The sequence below is a fragment of the Desmodus rotundus genome, chromosome 12, assembly GCF_022682495.2.
Source record: "Desmodus rotundus isolate HL8 chromosome 12, HLdesRot8A.1, whole genome shotgun sequence".
NCBI lineage: Eukaryota > Metazoa > Chordata > Mammalia > Chiroptera > Phyllostomidae > Desmodus > Desmodus rotundus.
The window spans coordinates 47,120,040-47,141,598 of record NC_071398.1 but is presented as its reverse complement, the minus strand read 5'-3'; the positions used below and the strand labels follow the sequence as shown (position 1 = coordinate 47,141,598).

The following is a 21,559-nucleotide window of genomic DNA, read 5'->3' as shown; positions in this document are numbered from 1 at the left end:
AACTGATCAAATATTTTGGTGCCAATGAAGGGCTGGTTTTGCCCCTGCTCTCTGCAGAACGATGTCCTTTCTTTTCTTTTCTTTTTTTTAAACAGGGATTCTCATGGGAAATTTAGGGGGTGCACCATGAAGATTTAATTGGTTGCAAGTTAACAAAATAAATGGTGGAAAGGAACATGGAAGTGGGTGGTTTCAGGCTGGTGCAGCAACTTAGTGACCCCATCAAGGATCTGGACTTTTTGCATTCTTCTGCTCTGCCATCCTCAATGGGTTGGCATGTTGTCTCATGTAGCAAGATGGCTGCTGCAGCTCCAGGCATCACATCTTCACACAACTGTATCTGAAGACAAAAAGAAGAGAACAGGGTTCTCTTCTCTCACACCTCACCTTGAGCAACCTAATGAGTGGAGAAAAATTTTTCTGGAAGCCTACCAGAAAATTTCCCTTGTCTCATTGGCCCCAAACTGGCTATATCTCCCTGCAAGGGAGCCTGGGAAGCCAAACATCTCAGGCTCTATCATGGGAGGTGGGCATGACAGCAAAGAAAGAGACAAATAACTAAAGCAAAGGCAACTAGCATCTGTCCCAGGGAAGGAAAGTATGTGAGGTCTTCTGGTTAAAGATTGGAATGCAAGAGGCCTTTGGGAAACAGCGCTCTTGGGTCATTTTGAAGAGTTGGGAGGCAGGAGTCCTGTTTACCAGAACCATCTATATCTCTTTTCTATCAGTTAAGAGTTTTCATTTCCTTTTTGAGCACCGGAGACATAAAACCTAACACGAATTGGCTTAAACATCAGGGGACTTTGCTTGTGTAAGTGGAGGTGGGCATCCGGTAAGTTTTGATCCAGTAGCTCAAATGATGTCATCATGGGCTCAGTTTCCCTAGACCTTCCACTCTGCCTTCCATAGTGTTTCCATCATTCTCAGGCTCCACATTCTGTCTTCCCCACCATTGTTGTCCCCACAGACTAGAGGTCTCCACATGATGGGGAAAAGCAACCACACAGGTCTAGACCTTGTGTTACTGAGTCACATTATCCAGTGGAAGACCATACTGCCCTGGTATTCACTCTCTCATTAGTCCTGGACCAGTCAGTGGGAAATGGCGTATGTCCAGTGGCTTGAGCCAATTAGGGGCCACCTCTGTACCAGATAAATTCCAGATCTACCAAAGAGAAAGGAGGCAGTGGGAAGGATCCTGGGGAGGCTCCACCGATAACCATAACCCTTGCCCTCTGTGCGCCCAAATCCTTAATGACATTGGCACCTGCAGGCAGAGACTTTGGAAAAAGGCGTTTATTGGTGTGGTGGTCTCAACACTCCCCATGAATTGGAACACACGGCCCCCAGGGTCTCCCAACCCCCTCCCTTGTCTCCCTCCCCCTCCCCTCCCCATCCCCCAGGACCCTGGGAATGGAAGACAATGTGGGATGGGGCCCACGCCCCTGTCTGAGGTACAGTCACTGCCCCTTGCCCTTGCTCTGCCCTCTTCCCCCTACAAGCACTGGGTGGTGTGGTTTGGGGTGAGTTTTTAGAGGGTCTCCCGGGAGTCGGAGCTGGTGACTTGGCATCTTGGTCTGGGCTCAGGATGTTTGTGTGAGGCCTCTCCCCTCCACTTTGTGTGATGTGGTGTGCTAGGGTGGGGTATTCCTACAATCAGAGAGGCTACAACCTCTCAGCGCCCCGTCCTGACAACAGGTGGCCACCCTTTGGGGGAACGACAGCTGGTCAGCTGGAGCCAGGGGGCTATTGCTGGTCAGTCGCTGGTGTGTGTGTGTGGGGGAGCAGTCAGGTCAGCCTTCGGGAGGTACAGTTGGTGGAGAGGCTAGGGAATAGTAGACCAGCAAACCCACAGGCATGGGCCGGCTGCAGGGACGCTGAGGGCAGCTGGTTGGTACTGCAGGTGGCCAAAGGGAGTGGGGCTTGGGTAGGGCGAAGCACTGAGACAGACAGGTGACCATAGACACCAGCCTGACAGTTGGATGGAAGCACCGATTGGCCCAGGAAGGGGCCAGAAAGTCCAGGGGAGGGAGTGGAGGGGACAAGAAAAGTGGGAAGGTCTCAGGCCGCTGAGCCAGTGATGGGGCCTCTGGCTACAGACAGGCAGTTGGTGGTTGACAGCAGGGAGACCCAGAGCCCAGGTGGCGATCCCCCACGGACTCGCAAAGGCTGAATGATAGCTTGACAGGTGAGTGCCACACCCCTCCCACTCCCAACCTGCCCAGGAAACACCTTTTCAGCAGGAAGGGCAGGGGGCAGTGTGCTGCGTGCATATATTGGGAACATAGGAGCCTGGGAAAACCTCCCCTCATAGTTTCTACCGTGAAGCCCCCATACCTACCTCCAGCCCTAGGAGAGAGGCAGCAGGGTTGGGGCAGTGGATGTGGGGGTGTTGGGGAGGGAAGATCTTGAGCCCTCTTCCCTGCCCACCCACTCCCCCCCGACACACATACACACACGTGCAGGCTCACACACACATACACCCACTACACACATGCGGTCCAGTTGACAGCCTGAGCTAGGAGAGGGGTGGGGGTGGCGGGGGTGGGTCACAATCGGAAACGTGAACAGTGGCGAGAATGGCTGTAGAAAGATGCATAATTTTGCGTTATCCCTCACAGTGATGGGTTCTCTAAAGATCTTTCTTCCTCCTCTTCCTCTTCCTTCTCCTCTCTTCTTCCTCGGTGGCCGAGAGCTCTTCTGCCCCTTGGAGACCCATGCCGAATGCTCCCCCCTTTTCTCTTGCTCTCGGACTCAAGCCCCCCGCAGGGGGAGGCGAGCTGCGCTGCGTTCTTCCTACATCCTCCACCACAGCCAGCCCAGGGCAGAGAGGAGGGTCAGGGGCCCCGGGGGCCTCGGGGCTGAGTTCTCCAGGGATCCTGGGCCTGAAGAAAGAGAGAGGGTCACGGGACAAGGCCTGGGAGTAGGAGACCTGTGTGTGTCTCTCCCAGGTGCCTGTCTCTGCACTGGTCTCATATGGGGCTGCTTTTCCAAGGGCTGCCCTGAGCCTTTCCCTCTGTGTGCCTGCTATTCTGGTTTTTGAGTCTCAGCATTTTGCGAAGTATTTGACTCTCTCTCTTATTTCCTTGTTTTTCTCAGATCTCTGCTGATTTTTCATCAGCCTGGGGCTCTCGTTGTCTTTCTGTCTTAGAGTTTCCTTCCATCCAGCACTGCCACTGAGCATCTTCCAGTCAGCACGTCCAAAACTGCATTCTTGACTTTTGTTTCCCAGACAGGCTACTGCCCTGCCCCACCCCCACTATTTCTCCATTTCAGTTCTTCAGCGCCACATCCTCATCCACCCAGCTCTGGAATCACCGGGTCTCCACTTTCCTCTTCCCTCCACCTTCAAAACGTCTCCCTGGTAGACACTTAGTGCCGCCCCCATCCCACCTCCCCAAGCCTCCACTCTGGTCTTCTTGCCTCCATTTTGCCACTCCCACCCCCAGCTCATCCTTCAAATAGCAGAGAGATTCTTCTGAGAAGCATCAACCACATGTCACTCCCCCACTTAATAACCTCCAGTGGCCTTCGGCCTGCAGTAGAACAAAATCCAGAATCTTTATCATGGCCCAGGAAACCCTGGCTCTCCCTTCCTCTACAACCTCAGGTCCCCTGGTCACTCTGTTCGGGCCATGCTGGCCTCCGGCAGAGCCTTTGCATTCGCTGTTCCTTCTGCCTGCAGTGCTCTTCCCGCAAACCTGGGCAGGGCTGGCTGCTTCTTGCCACTCTGATCTCAGTTCAAATGGTACTGCCCCGGCCCCGCCACCCGCTCAGGAAGCTTTCTCTGATGAGCTTATCTGTCTCCAATCCTAGTATTTTTTGCTAGCTTATGTAGATACGTATTTGCTTTTCATTTTATTTCTATGTCTACTTGTTTATTGAGAGCCCCTAGACCTGTCTCTCGTGCACTGCTGCGTCCCCAGCGCCCAACGCCCAGCCCTTAGTGGGCACTCAGTGAATCGACACCCTGAAAGGATCGGCTTTTTGTTCAGCCTTATTTGAGTCGCAGGTCCTATTTCCTAAATTCTGGGTGAGTCAAGGGGCAGTCCCAGCGTCTCCACCCACCAGGCCCCGCCCACTCTCACCACCCCGACCCTGCCGCTCAGGCCCCGCCCCTCCCGCCGACCAGCACACGGACGCACGCAGGAGCCGCATGGAGGCGCTGGACGTTCCGAGCCGATTGGCCGCGCGACACGTGTAGTTGCCGTAATGCCGGGCGCTCACGTTGGCAAAGAGTAGCATCGAGCGGGTGCGCTCCGTCTGCACCTTCAGGCCCTCGGCCGTGCCGCTGCTCAGCCTGCCGGGGATCCGGGTCAGGGACCGGGCTGTGACCCCTCGGGGCGCTGAGCCCAGGCCATCGACCCCGCAATTCCCCCAGAGACCCCCCTCCCAATGCACACACTCCCAGCTTCGGGGTCTAGCCCCCACGGATCCCGGGCCATCCCCGCTGACACCCCTCTCCAGGCACCCCTGCCCCTCAGGGACATGGACTCTCCAGGGTGAGCCCTCAGTCTCTAGGGGCTCCCAGGCCCTGCTGGACCCCGGTCCCAACCGTCTCCTAAAGCTTCCCCACCAGATGCTCAGCATCGACCCCTGACCATCTCCCTGAATAGCCCGAGGAGATCGAACTCCACATGCATCACAGTGGGGCCCAAGCTTCCAGTCAAGTCCCCACAATTTCGCTCTGGGTCCCCCGCGGACCCCATCACCTAAAAGCTGGAACCCCACCCCATTCTCGGAACCTAGGACTGTGCCACCTTCCGGGCCCACGCACCCCTCCCCCACCCTCCCCCAACCCGCAGGTGCTGTCCTCACAGTCTGTCATCCTTGTACCACTGGAAGTCCGCTGGGGGCACAGCCATGGCTTCGCAGCGCAGGAGGGCGGCCCGGCCCAGGGCCGTGCGGGCGCTGGTCACATCCGTGATGGTCGGCGGATCTGGTGACAGCGAAAGTCAGCCAGTTCTCCCAGCCAGGTAGGCCTGAGGGGTCCTGCCCCCAGCTCCCTCCTCCCTCCTTCCCAGGAGTCCAAACCCCCTGCCCTCTCCTCCTGCACACCCTTTTTGCCCAGGGACCCAGGGCCCACCCCCCTTTCGTGCCCACTGCAGGGACTCACAGTTGACTGTGACCAGCACGCGGCGGCTGTCTGGTGCTGAGTTGACCCCATTGTGAGTCACGCATTCATATTCTCCAGCCTGACCCCGCTGGATGTCCGAAATCTCCAGGATCTCGCCCTCAGAGGTGAAGCCGTCTGTGGAGGTTGGGAAGGGGAGGGGGTGGGGCCGGACACAAACACTTAACACGGGACAACACGGGCACAACACGGACACACATCAGCGGGGCGGGCACCACAGGGCCTGGAGTGCCCGGGGCCGGGGGGGAGATAGGAAGGGCTTTGGGTGACAGGGGCTGGAATCTCCCGCTAGGAGTGGGGCAGGGAGTGAGGATCTGGGCTAAGTAACTAGAACCCAGTGGGAAGGGTCCTAGAATTTGGGGGCACAGGAGGTCAAGGGATCTGGGAGTCTATGACTCAGATCATGGGGCTCAGAGGATCCCATGGGGAGAACTCCTGGATCTTGGGGCTCAGAAAGATCCAGGAAATACAAACCCAAGGAGGGAGGGCCCTGAGTTCTGGGATCTAGCTCTCGGGGTTCAGAGAATCTGGGTCTAGTGATCAGGATCGATAATCCGGATAGGTAGGGTCTACGACAGATTTGGGCTCAGAAGACCCTTTGGGACTTAGGGCATCTGGGAAGCCAGGGTCTCAGACCAGGATTGTGGGGTTCAGATGACCCAGTGGGGGAGGACGAGGGATCTGAGACCTTGTGATAGGGATCTGGGAAGGGGTGGTGAAGATGCAGGTAAAGGGACAGTGGGAGGTGTCGCGATCTAGGAAGTCACGTTTGGGCCCCTTTGCACTGCGTTTGGGGGTAGCCCAGAGCAGTGGTTCTCAGCAGGACCATCCAAATCGCCTAAGGGCTTGTTCAAACGTGGTGATAGTGGTGGTGTGGCAGGAGGGTGATTTCTAGTCATCCAGTCTTGGGTGGGGTGGGGGGGCCAGGAATGTGATGTCTGGCAAGTTCCCTATTGCTGCTATTCTGGAGACTGCACTTTTGAGAACTGCTGGGCTGGAGCCTCCAGCAGAGGTGTAAGTGATGTGACCAGGAGGTGGGAATGTGGGCGGGGCCCCTGGCTGTAACCTGGCTCAGGCCATGGATCTGAGCCCAGGAGAATCCTGGGGCTGGTGGGGAAGATGCTGGATATTGGGGGTAGGGACAGGGGGCGGGGCTGGGCTCTAAGGGGTGATCTGGGGGAAGCGGTCCAGGCCTGGGACACCAAGTGGTGACGACTGTAAGGATCTGAGGTCTGGTGGTGCAATAATGGGATTGGGGTGGGAGGGGGAAAATGGAGCTATTACTGGGGTAAGGGGATCAGGAATAGGGCAAAGGGGAGCTCTGGGAATCTAGCTAGGAATATGGGGAAACGGGGGGCCCACATTGTGGAGTAGAATAAAGGGCTTGGGCCAGGGGTGAGGTTCTCACCTCGGAGCTGCCTCCAGGTGACTGTGGGCTCCGGCCGCCCCACAGCCAGACAAAGCAGGTTCACGTTGCCCCCCTCATTCACTGTCACAGGTGAGGAGATGTTCACAATACGGGCGGGGACTGCAGGGAAGGGGAGAGAGGTCAGAGAGAGGCTGTATATGGGCTCCCGGAACCCAGGGGTCCAGGGCCCCAGCCCCTCCTCCCTCGGACCTGGGTGTCCGCCTGACATTCCTTGTCTTTCTGTAAGTTTTCTCTGTGTTTCTCCCTTGCCTCTAGGTCTGGATTCTTGTCTAACTTCAGTCTTCCTCACTCTTTCTCAGTCTCTCTCTATCTGCCTTCATCCTTCCTTGGTTTTTCTGTCTTCTGTTCTTAATTTCTCTCTCCCCATCTCTATTTTTATTTGTCATTATTATTTGAAGATTAACTTATTTAACAAGTATGCACATGGTGCTTGCTGGGTGGTAAAAGTGTTTTACAAAAATTAACTAATTAAACCCTCACTGCCACCCTCTGGGGTAGATGTGGCTATGTTCATCCATCCTAACACACGTGGGTGTTTTTTTACCCCACGTGACCATGTCTATAATCCGGCTGCCAGAGTCTGATTGGCAGGTTCTTTTTCTTTTCCAGCAGAACATACAATAAAGGGGTCCCTCCCAATAGAGGATGTCTTAGATCTGATGACATGAGGGGGAATCTGAGCCCACCTTCCCAGCTCAGGGCTCCTCAGCAGGTGGTGGTGCCGAGGTTGGAACCCAGGCACTCTGGCTTTTGAGTCGGGCTTGTCCTGGCCCCACTGGGCTGTCCCTGTGTCTGGGTTCCCTCCCTCCCTCCAGCTCATTTCTGAGACAGCCTCATCCCTCTCTCTTCCTCCTGCCCTGTCTGTGGATCTCCCCAGCTCCCTCTCTCCCGACACGAATTCTGATGCATCCTGCTGTGCAGGACTTGCCTCTGCACACCTGACTCGTTCTCTCCCCGGACCCCTGCACGTGCTGTTCCTGCTCTGGTATCAGCTCTGCACCCTGCTGAAGGTCTCAGCTCAGACAGTGTCTGGGAAGCTGCCTCTCCTTGGAAGGTCACCTCCAAAGGAGTAGGGACAGCTTGATCAGCTTCTCTATCCCCAGTGCCTGGAGCAATGCCGGCACATAGTAGGTGCTTAATAAATGGGGCTGAGCCAATGAATGTGGTCTTCCTGTGAGTACACCTTCCCCTTACTCCATAGCTCTCCTGTCTTTGAAGCTATGACACTGAAGTTGCTGCCTGTGTGACTGTCCCTTCCTTTTCTTAGCTGAGATCAGAAGGGCAGGGCAGTGTCTGCTTTCCACGTGGGTGTACCCTGGGACTGTGCCCCTCCCCCCATGCCCTCCCTCACCACCTCTGCCCCCATCCCTGCCCCTGTGGCCTCGGGCTCACCATGCACGATGAGGTAGACCTGAGTGGTATACGGCTGGTGGGGGGTCTGGAAGGAGCAGGTGTAGAGGCCCTCGTCGCCCAGCCCCACCTGGGTGATGAGGATGGAGAACTCCTCAGGCGTGTTGATGAGCAGCCGCACCCGCGGGTCACTGGTCCAGCGGTCGTTGCCCGCGTACAGGATGTTGGAGCGGTTCAGCCAGGCCACGCGTGTCACGTGCTCGTCGATGAAGCAGCTGCAGGAAGGACGAGGGGAGGAGGCTCTTCCTTCTCTCCTTCACCCCAGCCTGGCCCTCCAGGCTCTCCCATCACAGGGGCTTGGGGAAGTGGGGGGGGGGGGTTGTGCCACTACACCTCCAGGTTCCACTGCAGCCCTGAGGGGTGACCGTGCCCACTTTACAGGTGGGCAAACTGAGCCCCAGAGAGGGGAAAGCTGCGAGCTCAAGTGCACCTGGAATGGTAGCTGATGGTTATGGAGTTATTGTCGTGTGCCAGGGATCTCAAAAGAGGAAGACAGGCCCTCTGGGAGAGGGACAGAGACACATAAAGATGAGGGACACAGACCCAGAGAGAGGGAGATGGGGACCCAGAGAGAGGGGGGCAGGAACTCAGAGAGAGGGGGACAGGAACTCAGAGAGAGGGAGATAGGGACCCAGAGAGAGGGGGACACAGACCAAGAGAGGGAGACGGGGACCCAGAGAGAGGGGGACAGGAACTCAGAGAGAGGGGGACAGGGACCCAGAGAGAGGGAGATAGGGACCCAGAGAGAGGGGGACAGGGACCCAGATAGGGCAGAGGCAGAGGTCTGGGGAATCGACAACCCTGGCTCGCATTCGCAAGCAGCCACGGTGTGCCACGCTCTGCCAGCTCGGGGTGTGCGTACAGACCCTTGAATCCCCACACCGACCAACACAGGGGTTACCGATCCTTCAGCCATTTGACAAACGGGGACTCTGAGGCCCAGAGTCCGTGACCCTAGTGGCCTCTCCTGGCAGGGAGGTGCTGGGCTGCACCCCAGGCCAGGGTTGTTTTCCCTCGGGACGGCGAGGGGGCAGGACTGCAGTCCCAGGGAGATCTTCCGAGTCCCCGTACCTGAGGGTGGCATTGTCGCCTTCACACACTGTGTAGTTGTCGGCGGGGGAGCTGAACTCCAGGCTCTGGGACAGCAGCCCTGCGGACGGGAGGGCCGGCTCAGCACGGCGGAAACTGCACGTGTGCACACACGTGTGCACACAGACACACGCCCTCGCAGACAGACAGTCTCCACAACCACCCACACGCACGTTCATTGGTGTTTCCAGAAGCACACATGGCAGACACACTCAGAGAAGACACGCACAACACGGATGTGTCCTCCCCCAAGCCCACACTCACTCAGACAGACTGGGCCACACACACTTACACACCTGCAGAGACGCTGAGCCCACACCCCAACTACAGCACACACACATATGAAAGATGCATGTACACCAAACACGCGTTCACACACAGACCCACTGTGTACAGAGACATATGCACACAGGTGTGTGCTCATACATGCATGCACTCACACACGTGCACAGCGAAGGCACACAGATTCAAGAATGCGTAGAAACATACACATGGGAACACGCACACAACAAACATGTGGCCACACACATATGCAGATGGACATGGGCACACATTCAGGCACACGAGTACACGGACACACAGAAGTGTGTACATATGCAGCCAGCACATGCGGACACACACATGTGCACACACTAATTCAGGGATACACGGAAAGACACACAGAGCCGGCTGCGTGCACTCAACACCCATGCATGTGCGCATGGCACACAGGCGCAGGCACATACCACACACTTGTATGTGTACCAGACACACATATACCACAAACACACCCTTAGGCATGGTGCACAGCCACACACAGACCTTGGCAGACATACGTGTCCACACAGATGCACCCGTGGGCCCATGCTCACCCAGGCACGCTCTTGCGGGCGGGCACAGGCCCACGCCTGCCCGCACACTCCAGCGCAGCTCCAAGGCCCCATTGCCTGGCAGGGCCCCCACCCCCACCCATTCATCTCTCCGTGGACTGTGGCCAGCGGGCTGGACTGGAGCCAGGGAGTGGGGGCTGAGCAAGTCGAGGCGGCCGGATGGAGATGCACCAGGCTGGGGAGAGGAGGAGGCCGGATGACCTTGGACGCCTAGGGAGGGAGGGCCTTGCCCTGCCCTGGTTGAGGAGCTAATTAATCTGATGAATTAATTGCCCGTGCTGCCCCAATGACTCCCGAGGGCCCTCTCCATCAGCAACCCCTCAGGACTGGCCTGGGGCTGAGCCAGTGTGGTGGGCAGCCCCTCACCCTGGCCTCATCCGGTCACTTCTGGATGCAGGAAGGGGGCTGGCTCTCCCCAGCTGTTCAGAGTAGACAGGGCCACTCACATCCCTGGTAACAGCAGGGAACAGCCAGGAGATGGACACACACACACACAGCCACCAGGGCCCAGAGAGGACACACAGAGCCAGCGCCAGGCCAGGAAACAGTCCCACACTCAGTCACATGCATAGCGACGGGCCCTGCTCACAGGGACAGGCCCACACCCACTCAGGGTAACAATACAGCCTGAGACACCCACCCAGCAGAAGGTCACTTAGAAAAGACAAGTCTCTCTGAGGAGAGGAGCACTCCTGTTGTCACTGTCAGGCAGAAGGGACAGCCCCAGGCTAAGCAGCATCACACACTGAGTCACCCCACCACGTACAGTACAACATAGTCACACTGACACCAACAGCCTCCTACACACAGGTGCGAAGCCTGTACACAGGCACAGCCCTACGCAGGGGACTGTCTTCTCTCTCTCTCTCTCTCTCACACACACACACACACCCCCCCCCCCCCCCCACACACACACACCCATCTAGCCTGAGGGCCAGACTCGTCCCCACCCCGACTCTGGAATTTCATGCCTGAAGCTACAGCCTGTGCAATCCCAGCGACACCGTCACAGCCTCTGAAATACAAAGGGGCTGCTGTGAGCCAAGAATCGGGAGCACAGTCACGCTGTCACCTACAATCAGGTCACACACAGACGCCCCACAGGAGCTGTCATACTCCCGGTCACACCGATCCTGGGCCATGGCTTCTCCACCTTGGCACCTCTGGTGTGTGGGGCTGGAGCATTCTTCGTGGTGGGGCGTCCTGTGAGGTGGAGGATGTGCGGCAGCACCCCTGGCCTTGACCCTCCAGATGCCAGCAGCTCCTCCCACCGCACCGGGGTGACAACCAAAATACCTCCAGTCATTGCTAAATGCCTCTTAGGGGGCCAAACAAACCCCCTTCCACCCAGGACAGCTTCTGCCTCAGCTGAAAGGAGGGGAACCCAGCCTGGGATGAGGAGGGAGCTGTCCGAGGTGCTGCCCAACCATCGAGGAACCCAGCGCTCCTGGGCTCAGCCCCTGCCCCCAGCCAGGAGCCACCATGGGAGCTGGGCCCACAAACCAAGCCGGTGGGGTGAGAAGTGGACCCCACAACCGCATCCAAGGCCCTAACCAAATGTCCCAGCAGGGAGGAATACAGAAAAATGCCTCGCCAGAGGGGTCTTTCCAACACACAGAACTGCCCGACCCCTCCTGTGTCTTCTTGCTACCACCAAGACAGAGTCCCACTGCCTGGTGTCTGGGGCTCTGGTATCTCTCCTGCCTCGTCTCCCCTGGTGCATGTGGGGCCCAGCGCTGTCCATCCCTCTGTGTCATAGTTTCCCGTCAAGCGCTTCTTCTTCAGGGCTCTCGTGTAGCAGGGCCTCTCCAGGGAGAGGTGGTGTCTATCAGCCCAGGGCACCTTAGATCAGGGTCAACTGCCTCCCAAACCTGCACCTCCAAGGCAGGACCTGGGGCAGACCATCTCTGTGTTCCCAGCATGCCCAGCTCTGGGCCTGGCTGAGGGCATTCCCAAATTTCTTGGGGGCAGAGCCTGGGTCTGACTCAGGTCTGTGTCCCGGGCATCTTCCAGCCTAGGGTTTGGCTCTGGAAGGCCTTGGGAAATATTTGTCGAATGAGTGAATATAAACAGATGCCTTTCACATGCTTCTCCAGCCTTTGAACTCCTACTCATTCTTCAAGACCCAAACTCAAAAGCCCCCTCCTCCAGGAGGACCTCCCTGACTGTTCGAGAGTGGAAGGTTCCACTCTCTCTAATGGGTATACGTTGACTCAGCTGTGACAGTGTCCCCACCTTCCCCAGAACTCCCCAAGGGCCCAAATCTTGGCTGTGTTCCCAGGAGCTGGGCTTATCTCAGAGCCGGGAAGTGTTCATAGGGGGAATAGATGGTGTCTACAGACTGGATGAGAAAACCCTGCGGAGCCTGAGCTGGGAAATGAAATTTCTGCCCCATCATTTCCTGGCTGGGTGACTCCCCTGCCCCTGAACGATGTGGATCTCAGCTCCCTGATGTGTAAAAGAGAGAAAAAAAGAGAATTCTTCCCTCTGAGGGTTTTTGTGGGGATTCCACGGGAACACGCCAGCAAAATGTTTAGCTCAGTGCTTAGCATGCAGAAAGGGCCCAATAAATGCTAGCTGTTCAGAATAGCACCTTCTTTTTTTAGGAAGCATCTATCGCTATCCCTGGTTTAAGGTCAGTCTCCCCAGGGGGGAGGGTGGGGGTGGGGCTGGGGAAGGGCAGAGCACATCTGGGTCATAAGTTGCTCTGTGCCCAGCACCCACCCCCGAGTTGGTGATCCTTCAGATGCCCCATCAGCGTTTGCTCTGACGCCAGCATAAGCAGGAGCCTAAAGGAATGGACTGGGTAGGGAGCCAGGCTGCCCAGGTTCAAATCTCCGCTCTGCCTCTGTGTTGCACAGACTTATTTCACCTCCCCGAGACTCAGTTTCCCCACCTCTAAATGGCAATGATCATTGTGCCTCCTTCTTCAGGTTGCAGAAGGGTGATGAAAAGAGGTCATTCAAGTTCACTACAAGGCCTGCCGGTTAAATGCCTGTCCACAGCCTCACGGTGGGGTAATTATGGGGCAGGTGCCAGCCTGTCCAGGGTCAGTGGTGATTAAGTGTGTGTGATTAAGCTGCAGAAGTGTGGCTGGCCTGAGGGGGCGAGGAGACATGTCGGGAGGGGAGGAGCAGTGAGTGCGGTGGGGCCTGGCCTGGCTGCCACAGGAGAGCCCCTGACCCCTCTTTCTAGAAATTACTGACTTTGGAAGTCCAGGGGTCTTTGCATCACAGTTGCCCAGAGTCTGAATCACCTGTGCCAAGAGCCCTGGAAATTCCCGCTGGTTCTCACCGCAGGGCCTTTGCCTCTGCTATTCCCTCAGGGTCTTTGGAAGGCTGACCTCTCCACCTCCTTCTGTCTGAACTGCATGCACTCTCGGCTGCTCAGAGAGGGCTCCCTCCACCACCTGAGCCCGCACGGCCAGCTCGTCCCTAATTTTCTTCTCGTTGCCCATCACTCTCTGAAATTACCTATTTACTTGCTGGCTTGTTTTTAGATTTTGTTTCAGTTTTTTGCTCACTCTCTCCGTCCCACTGGGATCTAAGCTCGGTGAGGGCAGTGACGTCATCCGGCTGCGCTGTGCAGACCCCACAGTGTCCGGAATAGACACTGTGCTGGGTAAGTGTGTGCAAGGGGAACGGATGAGCCCAGACCACAGTCCAGACAAGGCGGGTGGACCCTGGTTCAAATGCCTGGGTCCACCCTGCTCTCTCCGTCCGACAAGGCCTCAGCACCAGCCAGTGCACTCAGGAACTTTCCCGTGGGGGGGGGGGAGAGGGAATAAATAAATTAATTAAATTAAATATATATATGTATATATATCAGAGATAGAACAATATCTAGGGATGCCAGAGAGGTAGAAGAAAAAGCCAATTGCAGAGAAATGGATTTATTTGGTTTCTATCTTAGGAAAAACCAACCCCTTCCCGACGTGGCACTCTGGGCGCCTTACTTTGTCTGAGAGAGAGAGGCTGCACAAGCAGAGCAGGTTGGGGAGGGGCCGGGCCGGCTGCGCTATACGGGATTGGTAACTTTCAGAAATTCCTCCCCCTATTTGGAAAACAGCAGAGAGAAGATGCAATTTTGTGTACCTCCTCCCATCAGCTTTTTCTCAGGGAGCCCCGGCTGTCAGCAGGGGGGTGGGCAGGTGCGACTGACTGCCTTTCTACTTTCTGCTTCTGTCCCGGATCACCAGGCCCCTCTCCCCCGCTGCAGTGTTCAGAAGGGGGAAGTTGAGGCCCACAGGTGGGGAAGCACTCAGCCTAGGTCATGGGCCACCTCCTGGCTCCACTAAGCTCCCAGCCCAGGATGTGCACACACCAGGATGTCTGGGGTCCTGAAAACTGGAAAGTGGGAAGTTATCTTGGGCGTAAAGGGAGAGAGCGTGTAGGGGGAGGTGAAGGGAGAAGGCTGGGGACAAGGAAAGGACGGGGAGAAAAATGAGAGGTGTTGGTGAATTCCCACAAGTAAATGAGGACCAAGGCTGGTGTGAGAGAGCCAGGAAGGGACAGAGAGACACACGTGGTGTGACAACGCAAAGCGTCTCCAGAGGCAGGGAGGGACAGATTTGAAATTGTGCTGAGACCAGCAGGGATGGAGAGACAGAGACCCTGAGACAGACACAAGGAATGTCACCCAGAGCCAGGGAGCCTCTGGAAGTGGCTGAGACGCCTAGAGAGACACAAAAGAGACAAGTGACAGAGACAGCGAGACTCAGGCGAGTAGTCAGAAAGTCAGACATTGAGTCAGACAGGCCAGGGGAGGGAGAGCTCAGATGGTGTGCACTTCAGGAGGGGACTGGCGTCCGGACCCGCTGGGGGCCTGGCCTGCCTCCTGAGGGTGCTGGCTGACCGCTGACTTGACTGGGGGAGCCGCGGTGGGGTGACTGTGGGCGGCTGCAGGTGCGCTCCCAGTTGGACTCAGTGTCGGTGTTTATGAGGCTGTGCCGGACCCGGACCTGGTGTGTGTGGGCGGGAGGCGGTGAAACAGCAGCTGCCTCACTCAGACTGGTGGGGGCTCTAGCTTGTCCCCGACTGTGTGTCCCTGACTCTGTGACCCTTGTTTGGAGGCAGGGCCTGGGGGAATCCTCCAGAAGCACTGAATTAACACTGTTCCCGGTCTCCTGCGTCCTTGCTCGCCTCTCCCCTCCTGAGGGGGCATCTCTTGGACCATCGGTGCTGCAACCCCCCGCTGGGAAAACACAAGGTCCAGCTACACATCCTGAATAAAGAGATTTCCCCGTGCACCCCTTAAGCCCCCCATTTTCCACTCTCCCCTCCCGGCTCCGTAGACAACCCCGCAGCCCCCTCCCCCACTGGGAGGCTGTTCACCCTTTGACCCTGTGTCAGCCCTTTCCTTCCGTCTCAATCTGCCCGGCGCCCAAGCTCCAGTCCAGCCCCAGGGAACCCAGGCATTCAGCCAGAGCTCCCCACATCTGAATCCCCAGCTCAGCACCCCAACTTTCTGGAGCCCCTTTCCCCCACATAACTGCAACTCTCCAAATACCAACACTTTGTCCCAACCTATGTGACCCAGCTGGGGAATTTCAGCCTCTTCCTGGCTGACAGACCAGACCCTCCCCCGCCCAAGCTCAAGCTTCTTTTCCTGGCCCTGGGACTGAGGTCTCTAGACACCCCTGCCCCCTCCCCATACTGACCAGGGGAAGACGCCATGCCCCCACTTTTGCCCACACAAACACCCACCCCGGCCCTCAGGCCGGGACCCCCCTCAGAGACCCTCTCCATGCAGAGAGACGACCCCCGAGGGGGCATCCCCCTACCTCTACACCCCAACTCAGCTCAGAGATTCTGCCCGGGGACCCTTCCTTCAGCGTCGGGTCCCCCTCCCCGGTCCGGAGCCGCACACTCCCGACCCCAGAACAGGGCTGGGGGTCCGCGACCCTCTCCCTGGTTGACCCGGAGGAGCAGACCTCCGCCTCCAGGCCCAGGCTCGGGCCCGGGGCGCGAACCAGCCCCCGGCCACGCACCCACTCGTCCGAGGACCCCATGCCCGACCGAGGATGCATCCCCCGCCCCCGGGCCCAGACCTCGTGTCCGGGGGCCTCCCCTTCCCCGTCCGCGGATGCAGCCCCCTCCCGTCCTCTGTCCCTGCCAGGGACCCCGGCGTCCCGGCCGAGCCCCCGCCCCCGGCGCTGCGGTACCTCGGCTGATGACGGCCAGGCCAGCCAGGGCGGCGGCGGCGAGGAGCCGGAGCCGGGCCCCGGGTGCAGGGGGGGGCATCGCGGCGGCGGTGGCGGCGCGAAGGGGGAGGGGGAAGGGGGGGCCGTCCCGGGGCGCGCAGGTCCTGGGGGGAGAGGGGGAGGGGGAGGGGGACCCCGCCAGCGGCTGCACCGGCCCGGGGGGGCGGCGGGGGCGGGGGGAAGGGGCTGGGGGGGCGCGACGAGGCGGCCGGAGCTGCTGCAGACCCAGGGAGGGGGGCGGCGCTGACGGGCAGGAAGACCGGCCAATCAGGGCAGGCGGGGGGCTGGGGAGGCGGGGCCGAGGGGGGTTGCTTGTGGGAGGGAGAGGCCTTTGTTACTGCGGCCCGGCCCTACCCCCGCCCGCCCCCGGCGTCCTGGGTCCGCCCCCCTCGATCCCCGCAACCCCAGGTCGGGGACACTTCTCCTGAATCCCACCTCCCTCCTGCTTCAGTCCCAATGTCGTCCTCCCTCGGACCCAGGGGTCCAGGCCCCCGGTCCCCACTCCCTCGGACCCAGGGGACCGGGCCCCCTGGTCCTCCCTCTTCGACCCAGGGGTCCAGGCCCCGCGGCATCCTTTTCCTGTGGGTCACAGTTCAGTTTATCTACTTCCATGAATAACACTGATTCTAGGGGTGAAATTTTCTTCTTCCTTCCATCCCAACCCTCAGCCCCAGGATGACAAGGGAATGGGGAGGCACTGGGGGACCCAATCTTGGGGTTGGGAGTGGGGAGGAGCTGGTAGTTCAAGGCTTAGGTGCAACCCCCCCCCTGCCCCCATTCTTCCACGGGTTTGGCTCTGTGACCTTGGACAAGTCACTTCTCTTCCCAGAACCTCAGCGTCCTCCCCTGTAAGGTGGAACCACCTCCAAAAGACCCTGCCCAGTACCCAGGCCACTGGCGGTTCCTTCTTTCTACTTGGCCCCACCATGCATCCATTTACTAGGCACAGTCCTTCTTGGTCCACCAGGTGAAGGGTCCCTGTCCCTGTCCCTGTCTCTGTCCCTCACACAGGCCTCTGAGGCAAGAGAACAGGCTCCGAGCCTGCTCCACGTCTGGGGCGGCTGGAGGCAGGAACTTTTAAAGCTGCCCCATGGGGGCTGTCTTACCTCAAAAGCATATCCATCCTCAATCCACACCCCTCCCCCCCACCCCCACTCCCTTCCAATCTGTCTGCAAGAGGAGCTGGCTCTGCCTCCTAAACAGACCTCAGCTATGTCCTCTACCCCTCCCCCTACCTTGCTCTGAGCTGCCACCATCTGCCCCTGTAGGGCTGCTCTGGCTACAGCAGCCAAAGCCCTGGTCTCCCCGCCTCGACCACCTTCCATCAACAGCCCCTGAGCACTGCCCTGCCTCAGACACTGAGCTCCAGCTGCTCCGCCTTCCTTTCTCTTCCTTGAACAGGCCAAACTTATTCCAGCCCCAGGGCTGTTCCCTCTTGGGCAATTCTCTCCCCACCAGATTGGCACAAGCCTCTTTCTTAGCGTTTAGGTCTCCTCTTTAACAAGCCTTTGTTGATTGGGCTCTGCAAAGGAAACCCCACTTCCAAGACAGTATTTTGGTCACACCTGTTTTGTCTTCTCCCTAGTCTTTATTATTCCCTTATTTCGCATGTTCACTTATTTTCAATCATATCTCTCCTTCACGTCCCACTTCCAGAATGTAAGCTTTGCTAGAGCAGCGGGGTTATTGGGGGGGGGGGGCTGTGTGGCACCTGGAACATCCTTCTCCACCTAGGTAACTTCCTTGCCCTTCCACACCCAAGCCTCTGCCCAGGATCTGGGGATTCCATTTGCACTTGGCAAGAGGTTTGCATTCTGAATAAAGACACCTCCTTTTGGCAGGACGTGGGTTTGGAGAGAGGGTGTCCCTTCCGTATCTGCGCTTCTAATCAGATTTGCAAATGAGAAGCTTCTCTGGGATCCACACTGCTTTTAACAACAGGGTTTTAATTATTAACATGTTTGAATCCAGAGATTTTACACTGAAACCCGAATCTCTGGATTCTCCTTTAAAAAAAAAAAAAGTCAGATCTGGCAATAGAGACCTGTTCCTGCTGGGAGGTGGGTGGCAGGGCAAAGGCGGGTTGGGGGGGGTGCAGGTGGGGGGGTGGGGGGAGGTTGGGAGAAAGGTTGGAAGAGTAGGAGCGGAGTTCGCTGCCGCTGGGTGCCCTGTTCAGGTGGGGTGCCTACTCTCCAGATGGACTCACCAGGCCTCCTGCACTCATTTTGTTACCTGCCTGGCCCTGTGGAGTTCTGAGTTTACAGCCCCGGCACTAGAGTCGCATAGGGTCAGGAGAAGATGACCAAGGACCTAGGATTCAGAGGTCCTGAGCAGGGCACAGTCTTGCTGCGTGGCCTGAGGCATTGTGAGCCTCAGTTTCCCTGTTTGCAAAGCTGAGTGAGGAGGATGGGGTCTCAGGAGCCCCAGTGTCCCTAAAGACAGAAGTCCTTTTTTTTTTTTTTTTTTTTTTAGTATTTCAGCCCCTTCCTTTCTATGGACCTTGAGAGCTTGTTTGGAGGTTCTAGCAGGGGAGCGCAGCTACTCATATACCCTTGACCGAAGACCGGTCCTCTCCTCTAGTTGGGAAGGTCATCCTCTTCTACCGAGTGCACAGCTTCGGGAGGGACACATGGATCGGTGAGGGAGGAAGGGGACACCCGCCTAGCCAGCCAGATCAGCTGAATAAACCCTGGCGATCAATGGGGTGACAGATGTGGCAGCCAGATCACCCTCACATCCACCCTTCCTTTCTACGGGTCTCAGTTTCTTTCACTGTAGAATGCAGAGGCTGGATTTGATTGGTGGTGTCCCCGAGGCTGTAGGAGGGTCACTGTCATTCTGGGTTCAAAGTGTCCCCCCTGGCAACTGCAACAGCAATAGTCCATTTCCTGGTGCTCCTGGGCCTCGGTATTCACAGGGAGCAGGATGTGGGTGACAGAGGCCAGCCCACGGTGGCCTGGGGGGATGCCTGCCAGGTGAATGGTAAGTGCCTGGCAGTGGCCTCTCATCGTGGTCTGAGATGGAGTCGCTGTCCCGCTCTGCAGGTCTGCACAGGTCCTACTGGAGGGCGAATCTACACGTCTGCGAACCACAAGCTGGTCACCATCCATCCTGGAGCCTCCTTTCTCGCCTTAGACTGAGGGACAACCGGATCTCAACGTTTCTCGGCCCCAGGCAAGTCCCTTCCCCTCTGGGGGCCTCCCACAAATGCTGGGATCCAGCTAGCTCCCAGAAGCCTCTGGTATGGGCTGAGTTGTGTCCCTCCCTACCCCACCTCCTGCCCCAAATTCCTATGGTGAATCCCTAACCCCAGGACCTCAGCATGTGACTGTATCCAGAGACAGGGCCTTTGGAGAGACAATTAAGGTAAAATGAGGTCATTAGGGTGGGCCCTCAGCCAATCGGACTGAAGTCCTTACAAGAGGAGATTGGGACCCAGACACACACTTCGAGGACCACAGTGCCACCTGCAGGCCAAGGGGAGAGGCCTCAGAAGGTACCAGCCCCACTGACACCTTAATCTCAGCCTTCTAGCTTCCAGAATCATGAAAAAAACCCAAAAAACAAAAACACCTTTCCATTGTTTAGGCCACCCAGTCCGTGGTACTTTGTTCCTGAAGCCTGAGCAGACTAATAACCCTCCCTTCCCAGTCTGTGCTATCCTTTCCTGGCAGAGCCATGGCTGCCTGGACCGAGTGGCCTACTCTGTGGAACAGGGCCTGGGCCTGGGGCTGGGCTGCTGGAAGGGGAGCTCAGTTTGAAGAACCGTACAGAGGCTAAGGCCCAGCCCTGGTTCTCTGTGCTGGGGGTCATGCATTGGAATGAGCTGGAGAGCTCGCCCCAAGCTTATACCCTCTGGGTTCCAGCCCTGGGGCTCTGGGTTGGAGGGTCCAGGGGTTCCTGGGAGTCCTTTGTTTTGCAAGAGTGCCCCTGGTGGCCTGGGTGGTGCAGCAGCCTGGCTGGTAGGCCACCTGGGCTCCCACAGTCCCAGGGACTTACCTCCAACCGAGACTGGTGAAGTTTTAGCTTCAGTCTCCTTGGATGTCTCTGGCTCCTCCGGCAGCACTGGTTTCTCGAGGATCAGGGCCTCTTCGTCCTTGGGGATCTGACGCATCGCCCACCACTTAAGCATCTTCATTCTAAGGCAGTGAACTTCGTGGTTAATGCTGTGACCAGTTCCTCACCCCTGCTTCCTGTTACCAGACAGAGCCCTGGGGCTGGAGGTCAGAAGACTGAGTTTCCCTGCATTTGCGGGTTCTGTGACCCGCCCTTTCCTCCCTTTATCAAATGAGGGTACAGATACCTACCTTTTGGCCTGGACCCTCTTCCCAGCCTCTTTCCTGCCCTCCTACCCCAGAGCTGACCCTGCCCCTCCCTTGCCCACAGTCTTCCTTCCCATGGCTCCCATGACAAAGTCTCAGCCCTCCAGCCTGGTGGCCCTTCATGACTGTGCCTTTCCTCTGCTTTCCCCCCCAGCCTTCTTGTGTCTCAGTATGAATAGCAAGTGTTTTCCTTGGGAAAATCTTTTTTGGTACCTTTCTTATTTCTTCTACCATTTCTGGTATATGTGTGCGTATGAGTGCATGGAGAGCTCCCTGCATCTTCACAGCTGTGCAGCGTGTTGTTCTGTGGGCATGCCGGTGATTACAGAACCTTCCTCTATTGCCCTGGCAACTGCAGGCCTGCCCAGGGGTCCCCCTGCTTTGCCCAGTCTGGCTCTTCCAGAGCTGTTTCCACGTGTACCTGGGATTTTATTTGTATGCGGCTATGGGGAAGCCAACAGATCAGGAGACAACCGCCATTGAAAAGACAGTTTATATTCCAAGTTCCCCGAAGAGGGGGCAGCCATGCCTGCAGAGCCACATGGGGAAGAACCAGGGTGGGTCAGGAGGCGCAAGAAGTGAGGAGGAACTATGGGGAGGAGATGTTCTTGTGGTTTCCACGGGAACGGACAAGGCAGGATGTGCAGACTGAGGCTAGCCGGCTCATCAAAGTACCTGGCCCACCTGCACATGGCCATTGGTCCAGGACGGGCCTGAGACTCAAGCAGGGACCATCAGAGTTACCTCTGGGATGGATATATAGACCAGAGAGAAAGACAAGTTCTCTTTTGGCTCGTTGGCAAGATAGAAGGCTGTGAACTTGGGGCTCCTGCGGGCCACCTTGCCCACTAGGTGGAGGGAACATCCAGAGACCAAGTCAACGCTGCAGCCGCAGAGCCGGAGATGGGGAAATACTCTGGCGGACATCGTTTGCGTGCCTGCATCCAGTCACACCTAAAGCACGGATACTCCCTGAGATGGGCCGAATTGTGCCCCTCCCCTCAAATTCCTGTGTTGGAGTTCCAACACCCAGCACTTCTGAATGTAACAATTTGGAGGTGGGCCCTTCAAAGAGGAAATTAAGGTTAAATGGGGTCGTATGGA

General features: G+C 57.5%; 1 protein-coding gene across 2 annotated transcripts; it reads right to left on the bottom strand.

The window, feature by feature from the left end:
* Positions 1-2,712: 2,712 nt before the first annotated feature.
* IGLON5 (IgLON family member 5) lies at positions 2,713-20,261 on the bottom strand. 2 transcript variants are annotated; one of them, XM_045200347.2, is made up of 8 exons: positions 20,133-20,261; positions 9,045-9,123; positions 7,956-8,188; positions 6,543-6,662; positions 5,117-5,251; positions 4,819-4,939; positions 4,146-4,300; positions 2,713-2,885 (listed from the first exon to the last, which is right to left on the bottom strand). In XM_045200347.2, the coding sequence occupies exons 1-8, from the start codon at positions 20,245-20,247 to the stop codon at positions 2,797-2,799; spliced, it is 1,047 nt and encodes a 348-aa protein (XP_045056282.2). In that variant the 5' UTR covers positions 20,248-20,261; the 3' UTR covers positions 2,713-2,796. The 2 variants fall into 2 exon arrangements, with proteins under 2 accessions (XP_045056282.2, XP_053771006.1); XM_053915031.1 differs by lacking the exon at positions 20,133-20,261 and adding an exon at positions 16,095-16,188.
* Between the last annotated feature and the right edge of the window lie 1,298 nt (positions 20,262-21,559).

Bases quoted from the DNA above. Each gene is read 5' to 3' on its own strand.
- IGLON5 (XM_045200347.2), bottom strand. From the start codon at position 20,247: ATGCGTCAGATCCCCAAGGACGAAGAGGCCCTGATCCTCGAGAAACCA. The intron at 8,189-9,044 runs GTACGGGGACTC...TCCTTCCTGCAG, and splicing joins GGCGACAATGCCACCCTCAG to CTGCTTCATCGACGAGCACG. The intron at 5,252-6,542 runs GTGAGAACCTCA...CAACCTCCACAG, and splicing joins CACCTGGAGGCAGCTCCGAG to ACGGCTTCACCTCTGAGGGC.